Source organism: Rhipicephalus microplus, chromosome 3 (genome assembly GCF_043290135.1).
Source record: "Rhipicephalus microplus isolate Deutch F79 chromosome 3, USDA_Rmic, whole genome shotgun sequence".
NCBI classification, from domain to species: Eukaryota; Metazoa; Arthropoda; class Arachnida; order Ixodida; family Ixodidae; genus Rhipicephalus; species Rhipicephalus microplus.
The window spans coordinates 226,673,440-226,684,429 of NC_134702.1; the positions used below are offsets into that span (position 1 = coordinate 226,673,440).

Consider the following 10,990-nt stretch of genomic DNA (forward strand, 5'->3'; position numbering starts at 1 on the left):
TGCTTCTTTGAATGTGATGTTTTCTTTGACTTTAAGAGTGATTATTTCTTTTTCTTTCTTCCAGTTAGGACATGAACGCGAATACGCGGCGTGTTCCCCGTCACAATTCACGCAGTGAGGCGTAGTAACACAGTTATCAGATGGGTGGCCGTGGCTACCACATCTTGCACAAGTTTCCTGACCCCAGCAGTTCTGCGAGCCATGACCGAATCGTTGACATTTATAACACCGTCTTGGATTGGGAATGTAGGGACGGACAGAGAGTTTGATGTATCCTGTGTCTATAGATGAAGGCAGTGTGCTAGATGCGAAGGTGAATATTAAATGTTTGGTAGGTATTTCTTTGTTGTCTCGTCTGATGACGATTCGTTTCACATCTGTGACATTTTGCTCTTTCCACCCTTCAAGCAGTTCCTGTTCAGACATTTCAAGAAGGTCTGCTTCTGAAACAACTCCGCGTGAGGTGTTCATTGATCTATGAGGTGAAATAGATACTGGGATATTACCAAATGCTACGAGACTGCCAAGTTTTTCATAGTGGTGTTTTTCAGGCAGCTCAAGGAGAAGGTCTCCGCTAGCCATCTTTGTAACCTTGTATCCTGGGCCAAAGACCTCTGTCAGAGATTTAGCAACAAGAAGTGGAGATATTGCTCTGGCTTGTTTTGTTGGGTTTTCGCTGTGCACAACATGGAATTTGGGAAAGCATTGTCTGGGTTGGCTGAAAATTGATATGTCATCGGTGCGTCCCCTCTTAGGCGGGAGACGATCTAGGAGACGGGGAAATGCAGGTGTTCCCATAGTAGTGTACTTTTTGTTCGGCAGCAATGGCGACCACCCACCATGGAGTCCAACCAGGGGACGCTGAAGCACTTAATAGCATAAGGCTGCAGACGCCAGCCGTACATTGCCACTATAACCAAATATAACTACTCAAGGTTGAGTAATTACACAAGGTTAACCCTTGCTGCCATGAAAAATCGGAAGTAAATGGAAGAGAGAAGAAGACAGGACAGATTTAAAGACGAGAAAAGACTAAGATGTAGGAAGAGAGAGATAGGAAAAGGCGACTGCCGATTTCCCCTGGGTGGGTCAGCCCAGGGGTGCCGTCTACGTGAAGCCGGGGCCAAAGGGGTGTGTTGCCTCTGCCGGGGGGCCTTAAAGGTCCAATCACCCAGCGTCGGCTCAACCCCCAGGATCCCCTTTTCCCCGGACACGGCAAAGCCACGCACGGCTAGGCGTGGGAGGGAGTAGAAACTCCCCCGTTAGCTCGGGTCCGTGGCGTCGCTACACACCAAACGCCTACTTGCGCAGGCGCCCCTGAGGGGGACGGTAGCTATAAATGGAGCCCAGACACGTAATTCCACCAGATGAAAATGGGCGCAGCAACAATGAAATGCATGTATACGAAGAAACTGCTGCTTTGGCACGAACTGTTCCGCCAGCAAAGCGAAACGCTTTGAAATGCGAGCGGTAACACGGCCGCGCCGCACCGCGTTTCCTCCGGTGTAGCAGACGACGCGCAGAGTGCGGAGCAAAGCATGCCTACAGCGCCCCTAGCGGCCGCGACACGCTATGCGGCCGCGCCGGATAGTGGGCGCCTATGGGAAGCTGTGAAACTGAATTGTTCTAAAAACGTTGGGAGTAGGGGCGCTGAACAGCGAGGAGTGGGGGGCAGAGCACTGAGTCGTGTCACTCAACCTGCCACTGGAACGCGGCACATCTCCGCAGAGCAAGTGTGAGGGATTAAAAAGGCAAGTAAGGGGAAAGGTTGTGCATTCCAAGGTCTATTCGATTCACCCTAGGTTCTCTGCACCTTTTCACGGAACCCTGCACCTCGTTCCTCCGTTCTTAAAGGTACAGCACGCCCCCTGCACCACCGTCCTCGATTGTGGCGGGTGAAGATAAGGTGCTGCCGCGGTGCAGCATTTTGGGTGCACGCACGCTCCCAGCTCATTTTCGGCAGACAACGCGACCAGCAGACAACAGCAGCGATATGCCGGTGTGCGTAGACATCGAGGGCGTCCAGGCAGAAATTTTTCCTGTCGTGGACGAGTTTGGATTTATCGTCTTTGACGGCGACGCCAAACTGTACACTACCGCAGGTAATTTTGGAAAATCATGCTGAACCATTTGCCCGCTCACTGGCACGACGGGAACATTTCTTCATTACTCTTTGTTCTTTATTCTTGTGTGTGGTTGTTGTTTTGCATTTTACGGATGGGAGACAAGTGCGGGTGCTTTGTGTGTCAGGTCGCCTTGCGAATGCTGACCTGACAAACGAGCATCCAAGTCCGCCAAGCCGTGTTGACCCTACGACACAGGCGCCCGCTGCTGCAGCTGCTGTGGGTTCCCCGGGTCGTGCGCGTCACGACGACTCTGAAGAAGTTTTATGGAGTGGTTCGAGGACCAGATTGTTTTATTGAAAAATATAAGGAGAATTTCGAAACATCGGCAAGAAGGGAGGACTCAGGTGAGACAGTGATGAGCACGTTGGTGATAAGCATATGTGCATTAACGTTTTACGTTTTTTTTTTTTTCGCTCACAGGAACAAAAAGCAGCTGTTCCTATACCTTACGCATGCCCTAAACGAAGAGTTTGAGTGCTGTTTGAGTGTGCTGCAAATAACAAGTAAATGGAAATCGCTTGAAAGGGCGTACAAAAGAGCCCGAGAGAACGATCGGAAGTCCGGCAGCGGAACGGTGGAGAGTAGGTTTGAAGAGTAAGTTTTCAGTGCTGATTATATCTTCTTTCTGAGTGCATAATTCTGTTCATAGCGAACTTCTATTTCATGCATAGAAAAAGAAAGCAAAAAAACTTGCACAGTGGCATGCACTCCCCGCAGCCTTACCGTTATATTTTTTTTTATTCTGCTGGACAAATACGCATTACAGTAAACACCAATATCCTCCAAAAAGTTATGCAAAAGAACCTACATGCTACTAAAAAGAAGCTGTTGGGGGTTTCAAATTTGTTTTTAAAAACCCCCACTTTTTTTTTTCTTCCGAAGTGGCAGGGCTTGTGCAAATTAAGAGTGTTTGTAGTAGTGATCATTGAATGGCAAAAAAAAATCAGCACGGAAAGCAAACCACTACAGTTACTGCAAGACCTGCACAATTTGCATATTGCATTTACATGCAGAACACCAGAATGTATCACTTATGTACGTTTGCCAGTCTGGGCAACTGATTGATTTTATTGATTATTGATTGCTGATTGGCAATCAAGCTCCAGTGGCCTTGCTGTGTTAAATGATTCAATTTTAGGCAATGCCTGCACAATGCCTGACAGTTTTCCAATAAACCCTTTTCATAACTGTAAAGGTAGCTTTCCTGCTATGAGTTTGCCCTACTAATGGCAGGTAGTTATTTACTGAGAACAGAATGTTCAAGCGAAGTTTAATTGAGCGATGACATGGAAAACGTAGGTTTAGCTATCTGAACATTATTGCGCGTAATAGACGAGCCCCAGCGTGCTTAACTACGACCTGGTCTTCATTTGAAGTAAGACAGGTGCCGCCATTAGTGGGGCAAATATGCAGTGCCGGGAAGCGCACTTGCGAATTATGAAAAGGGTCTACAAACCATTTATGCATTGGTTCTTTCTCATTATAGCTGCTGGATGGCCAGAGGGGCAAACATGGCTACTTCTAGAATTTTACTTCAAATATTTCCCTCGGGTTGGCTCATTTAAACATTTCAAAAACACGACGCAAGCTTTCAAGCAAATATCAAAGGACATCGAGGCTGGTCCCGTCACAGCAGAAACACCGGAACAATGTGAGAACAGATACAAGAGCGTAATTAGGTGAAGCTAGGCGGCTTCGGACCATAATAATAGGTGTGGTGCTTCGCCCACCCCTGTGTCTTTTGACGACGAGGTGAAAAACATTGAAAGTATTGATGATAGCATTGAACCGGAGGTAGAAAGAGATGCCTCTGGGGCTATATTCGAAACCTCGCCTGAATCTCCAACGGTGTTGCCGTCACCTCCAAACACCAGTGAGGAAAATAGGACCCAGTCTTCTAATCCTGACACAAAGCCGCGGGTAGGAACTGCACGCCTGGAACACATGCAGTTTTTTTTTTTTTTTACGGAAATGTGGGCACTTCATCAAGAGAAGAAGTCTCAAAAAGCGGCTAAACGTCAACAAAAAGAAAACCAGTGAGCTGAAAGACAGGAAGACCTACAGGCGCTTTGTGAAGAGCGGCGCAAAATGCGTAAAGAAAAATGGATATTCTCTGTCAAGCCTTTGGATTTCCAAAATAAAGTGGTAGTTTTATATAGTTAAGCATACCACTCAAACCAAATACTTCGTTACAATGTCTTTTATGTTCTAGTTCGACAAAAAAAACACTACTTTGAGAAAATGTAATGGGCCAACAGGTGCATGGTAAGGACAATTTTTCGCGACCTTGGAGGTCACTTAACAAGTTCAGCTCCTCAGGTGGGCCTTTGGTAAGCATACATTTGCTCACAACTGCATAACACGTAAAGAATTCCTCGTTTCATGGCTGCTGGTTCTGCAACCCCATTTTTATCATCAAATGATGCTAGCCTAGCCATGAAGCAGCAAAATGCAAACAAGTGAGGAGGATCATTAGGAGGATATGACTGGATATGACATTCCAAGCCACGTGATTTTCTGCGTGCTCCACTCACTCTGCTTTTTAAGAGGGAGCAGACATACCTGCTCCTGGCTGCTTTCAACGCAGAAAAAGCGATCTTGCTCTACCAATAGATGACAGTGCCATTACTCCTGTTCGACGATTGAAACGCGCCGGCTCTGAAGAGAGCACTTTCAACGGGCTTTTGAGTGCACCTGCTCTACCAATGGAATTTGCCATTATTGGCGTGAGTAATGTGCTTGGAAAGTAAGGTATGCTGCGCGATCTGCAGATGCAACAGTTACACACACTCTATTCTTTTTTTTTTTTTTCAACTTCTGCTTCACTGTTCACTGTAGTCGAAGCTGAAGAGGCAACCTAAATTTTAAGCTTTGGTCAGCTGTAACGATTATTTTCATCATAATCACACGGACTGCCGTCTGAAGACCTTGCTACGTTTTTCAGAAATTCCTTGACTGTTCCCCGACTTTTCCAGGTTTTACAAGTTGGTAGACATCGTGCTGGCGCAAAGAAGCAGTGGGTCACAGCTCATTGCACGTCACTCTAAAATAGTGTCACTAAAACTACGCAATGACGTGTCAGTCGCACGAGAGAAAAGTCTCGATAAGAAGAAAGGGCATAAGAAGAAAGGGATAAGAAGAAAGAGGAAAGGGCGATAAGAAGAAAAGGTCTCGAAAGAAGAAAGAAACGTATGCTGTGTTTAACATTTGGTAGTGTCTATTCTCCCGGCAACCGGGATAATTGTTCAAAAAAATTTCTCCCGGCAGTAGCCTCCCATTGGCTCTCATATGTCACGTGACTAACTGCCGGGGAGAACACCCCACCACCCGTTCTGGGACCACCCGTGACCGGACAGACGAAGCCTTGCGTGCGTGACGAGCCCATTCGTACACCTATCTCCGCTCGCAACACGTGCAACGTGTGTTGCTGCTTCGTTGCCGTATTTATTTTGCTCGTGGTGTCTGTTATTTATTACGAGACATCAGACCATCGAGTGTTTTACTAATGCAAGAGGCTGAGGACGGCAAAGTGCAGCTTGCGGTCGGTGATCGCTTCGGCACTTTTGAAGACCTCGAAGCGTGTATCTCCCGCTTCAGTGCAGAAAACTGCGTGCAGTTATGGAAACGGGACGCAAGGACCATTGCGGCGGCGAAAAACCGCGTGGGGAAACTGGCCAGCAAGATGTCGGAGTCACTGAAGTATTACCAGCTTCGATACTGCTGTATCCATGGCGGCGCGAAGTTTATCAGCACCAACAAAGGCGCGCGGAAATCATCGTAAGTAGTTTTATGCGGCTATGCGTGTGCTCTTCATTTGCATTTTGGGTTGAGTTACTGAACTGTGCTGCACTAGTAGGTGGTTCACCTTTTCCGGCACCTTCTACGCCGATGGTGCCGGCATGGTGCAGCCGCGCGTGCCGCTGAGCAGACGAGGTTGCACTTAGGCGTAACTTAAGCAGTGTGTTTTGCCCAGATATTTGCACCTCATAATCTGTGCACGTGTACGGTTTGCCATCGGTGGGTGTTAGTTGAATGAATGGAGTAATTAAGCAAACAAAAATAAGGCCTGCACCGTCTCGGCACCTTGTCATTCGTTTGGGGTGGCGCATTGTGCCTGCACCACTGAACTCGCGTTGCACATTTTCTCAACTCAACTTCTCGTGCACAGCCGTGAAGCGGTTCCGATCGCTGCAGGTGATTCGAACGGACCTCTAGTATTTGCGAACCGTCTACCACTTAAAAGAATAGCCTTGAAAGCCAAAACCTCATATACGAAAAAATGCACGCGACGCGACGTAGAACACCTTCGCGCAAGTGCTCGCATGCATACGCAAATCGCAAACCCGGCGAGTCATCACTGTTGCTGGCATGAGAGCGTCTTCCCGTAACAAAAGTGGCACGTCGTTAAACTGTTAAACTTGCCTATTCATGAGCCGCTATTGGAATTTCGCCCTTGTAATGCATATACTATTTCTATTTTCTTTCCCCCATTCTTTTTAGGACATTCAAACGGGACTGCAGCTTCAATATCTACATTGCTGCGGAGAAGGAAGGAAAGTTCCTGGAAGTGAGGTCACTCGACTTGACACACAATCATCCCGTTGACCAGGAACTTTTTCGGCATTTACCTCAACAGAGAAGGTTGGCACCAGAGCTTCAAAACAAGGCTCGTGAGCTGATGAAAATGAAGGCCCACAAGATGATGGTGAGAGAACAAATGGAGAAGGAGAGTGGTAGTGCTGTTCTTCTCAAGGACTTGTCAAATATTGCAGCCAAACATAGACTGTTGCAACCAAGGAATGATTTGCCCGAAGTTGTACGCATGCTTCAAGAGAAGCACAACGCAACAGTACGTTTGCTTACAGATGAAAACCATGAGCTCCAGGCTGTCTACTTTCAAGATGATGTGATGAAAATTCATTTCGGTGCTGGCCTGAAGTCATCTTTATCGACGCTACATACAAGTTGTTAGAGACAAGAATGTCTTGCTTTCTTGTCATCATTGAGAATGGTAATGGAGAGAGTGAAATTGTCGCTGTTGGGTTGTTTTCGACTGAAGATGCCGACACGCTTCGCTGGTTTTTCGAAGAGTTCAAAGATTTGAATCCCAGTTGGAACTCAGTGAGGGTGACCATGGCGGACAAAGATGTGAAGGAACGACCGGTAATAAGAGAACTATTTCCATCCTCGGCACTCCATATATGTGCTTTCCATGTCCTGCAAGCATTCCGCAGAGAAGTAAGTGTGCAGAAATTGGGAATCACAAAAGCTGAACAAGACACTGCTCTGGACCTATTGCAGCAAATGGTCTATGCAAAAAATAAAGACCAATATGATGAGCTTTTTGCCTTGCTGCAGCAAACAGCAGCAAAGGGAGTAGTGGAATATTTCACTACCAACTGGCATGCCATTCATACAGAATGGACAATGGGATCAAAGTGGTTGTGCGGCAACTTTTTCAACTCCACGAACAACCGAGCAGAGTGCTTAAACTCTAAGCTAAAGCAGATTGTAGAGCGCTTTAGTTCTCTGGAATTGTTTGTTGAGCGATTCTTCGCCTTGATCAACACTCAGCGAAATGAGAAAGCTCACAAAGCAGCTGTTATGCTGCAAAAGAAGATAGTAATACCAAATGGCGATGAAGCAGCCAAATTGTACGCCGCCCTGCTGACTCCCTATGCATTTCGTCATTTAAATGAAGAGCTACAAGCATCCATGACTGCGACAGAAAAAATCAATTCTGCTATTACTGATGGCAAGATTTGTACAACTGAAGATTGTTCGTGTGCCTTCAGGAAATCAATGCTGTTGACCTGTCGACACATTTTCGTTGTACGAACGGCATCCAACATGCCCAAGTACGATAAAGGACTATGTGCTGAGCGCTGGTTTTTAGATACTTATGTAGCCAATATCCAACTAAGAAAGAGTGATATGTGCAGTGACGTAGAGCATGTGCAAGTAAGCACCCACAGCAATGAAAAAAAAATTGTCAGCACATCAAAAGTTCAAAAAAGCAGCTGGCGTTGCATCGAAGCTTGCAAGTATGCCATCAGAATGCTCCACGGAAATGTTCCAAGGAGAGGCTGGCTCTCCTAGAGACAATTCTCGACCATTGGAGAAATGGCTCTAAAGTTCATGTTACTGCACATGAGCCTGCACATCACTTGACAGCTGCAGTTGCAGCTGAAAGTGCAAACTCGGAAGGTTTTCCGGGGTCTGCTGCGGATGTACAGAGCAATGCTGATCAGAATTTACTGTGCAGAGCCTCGGAAGAGGCGAAACATCACCAGGAGCTCTCGGAAGCAAGCACTAAAGTCAGCGAGCATTCAAGCAGCCAACACTGCAATAGACAAGATGAAGCCAGCACAGATGAGAATTCTTTGTCGCAGCCTTCTGACCTTCAAAATATCAAAGTGCCAGTTGCTATGAGAAAATGTGGTCGTCCTAAAGGTCATGTGCTAACAGTTATTGGCCTTCCAAAAAAACGCAAGAGAACGGCAAGTCTTGGACCATTCTCTGAGCTTACAATGAGAGAGAAAAAGCTAGCCGTGCTCAGTTAGCTGGTGGGGAAGCGGCAAGCATCAGATGCTATCAAAGGCAAACTACTTGACGAAGAATGTGTGGAAGCAAGGCCTGAAGACATACACGACGGCATTCGAGATAAAATGGTTGACATTAACCTAGTACGGCGTTTTTTCACAGATGATGCTTGGAAAGCTGTGCTAATGGTCCTTAGTGTAAAAAAGGACGAGGAGTGGAAGTGCACAAAATGCAAAACAAAACTAGATAACCATGATGCAGTATCGTGTGACTGGTGCTTATTATGGTACCACCTTCCATGTGTTGGTGTAAAACAGAAACCCAAGACAAAACTGGAAATGTGGCTCGTGTACAACCACTGCTACAACGCAGTAGCACGTTGCCTTTGTGAAAAAAGCAGCACCTCCATATACAGGGTGTCGCACATAACTTGAGCCAAGAATTCGAAAGTGAAAGGCACTTAGGAGGCGAATTGAACCTAACACATACTACTCGCACTAGCCTGTAGATATTCACAAGCTGGTGAGTACCTACAGGCTAGACCCCCTGATTAAAGAAAGCCCGTGAAATGTGAAAAGGAGCCGGGCGACGGACTGCGAGCGCACTGCTATAGTGCTGCTATAGGCTTTCTTTACAACATGGAAAAAATAACAGCGCTAGATGTTTCGGACAGGAAACAATTTAGTCGGTAGTTTCTGAAAGTGCTTTACATGTCAGTGTTCATATTTCGGGTTTCCAGCCCATAAATAATAAAATAAATAATTAAGAATGATTAGTTAATTAGTATGGGGAGAAAAGCTAGCCCGAGTCTCTATAGGCTAGTGCGAGTAGTACGCGTTTGGTTCAATTCACCACTGAAGTCTCTCTCATTTTCAAATTCTTGGCTCAAGTTATGTGGGACACCCTGTATAGCTTAATAGAATTTCGGGATTGTGCAATAAAGTATTTTTCTACACTTTTCTATTTTCTAATCTCACCTACAGTATTGGCTGGCCGTTAGAGGCAAAGTTGGAATTACATATGAGTTGGCTTTTGTGCTCCTGTAGAAATTCAATTAACAGTGCTCTCAACTTTCAAAAAAAGGTAGTTGTACTTGCTAACATTGGGATAGTAATGGTTTGCCACATGTGTTGCAATCCAGGTAGTACGTGCAGTTAGCAATGTTAGGGGTGGTAACTCCTACTACCTTCGCCTTTATTAACGGCATTTAGTAACTGTTCCTACCCTAGCTATTACTATTTACTACTACAGGTAGCATCTTCTAGAGATTTTAAGAAAAAGAAAAGTAGTAACTGATAGTACCCTGCCCATTTTGCCACATCATTAAACCATTGATAACACTGGTCAATTTATGTCTCATTACTATGCAACTTCCGGTAATTTTGCGTTGTGTCACCATCAACGCGAAGATTACATGGTTGTAAAAAGTACACTAATGCTACAGTACTAAGTAAATGACTCGCGCGGTCTATATAGCCCCTACCTTAGGATGCATGTCTGGCACAGGTTGGCACTTTTGTCTCGGGATGAATTATAAAAAATGCCAGCCTAGAGCACTATATCATACTAACTGTTTGTGTTTGGGTCAGCCGTGCTTATAAAAAATTATGTCGTTTCTATTTCATATAAAAGTGAAAGTTATATCTACAGCGGCCGAAACTAGGTACCGACTCATTAACACAGTCTCAGTGCAATTTAATGGTTCACTGTGCCAATATATCCGCTGTTAGAAAGTAATAGTTTCTGAGATTGTATAATAGTTTCTTAATTGTGTATTACAATGCGTGCAGCACTTGCTTATGGGTCTTTAACTTGGACCTTTTCATTGTGATAATAGCTGAATGATGCTTAGATATCTCTATTGTGCAACTTTTTTTTTTATCTAATGCATCATGCAAGTGACCTTTTATTTTTTTTTTATGTTACCAGCCCACTGCACGTGTAATTACTGCCTTGCACAAGCACCGAGAGAATTCCCGGGAGCAGTCCAGATTATTTCGAGATCAACTGTTGGGCTTGAGTGCGCAAATGCAACAGTTAAGTTTCACTGCTCGAATAAATGCGGCCACCAGCGATAACGCTCAGGTCGCGGGTTCATATTCCGGCTGTGGCGGCTGCATTTCCGATGAAGGCGGAAATGTAGGCCTGTGTGCTCAGATTTGGGTGCATGGTAAAGAACCCCAGGTGGTCGAAATTTCCGGAGCTCTCCACTACGGCGTCTCTCATAAATATGGTGGTTTTGGGACGTTAAACCCCACATATCAATCCGCTTAAAGATGAAACGTTGAGACGATTTGTCTTGTATATGATACAATATGAGT

At 45.5% G+C, this 10,990-nt stretch overlaps 1 protein-coding gene across 1 annotated transcript; it reads left to right on the top strand.

Moving 5' to 3' along the window:
* Window positions 1–5,537: 5,537 nt before the first annotated feature.
* Window positions 5,538–8,558, top strand: LOC142803152 (uncharacterized). The gene is made up of 3 exons (XM_075888251.1): window positions 5,538–5,903; window positions 6,627–6,975; window positions 8,301–8,558. The coding sequence occupies exons 1-3, from the start codon at window positions 5,632–5,634 to the stop codon at window positions 8,556–8,558; spliced, it is 879 nt and encodes a 292-aa protein (XP_075744366.1). The 5' UTR covers window positions 5,538–5,631.
* Window positions 8,559–10,990: the final 2,432 nt, after the last annotated feature.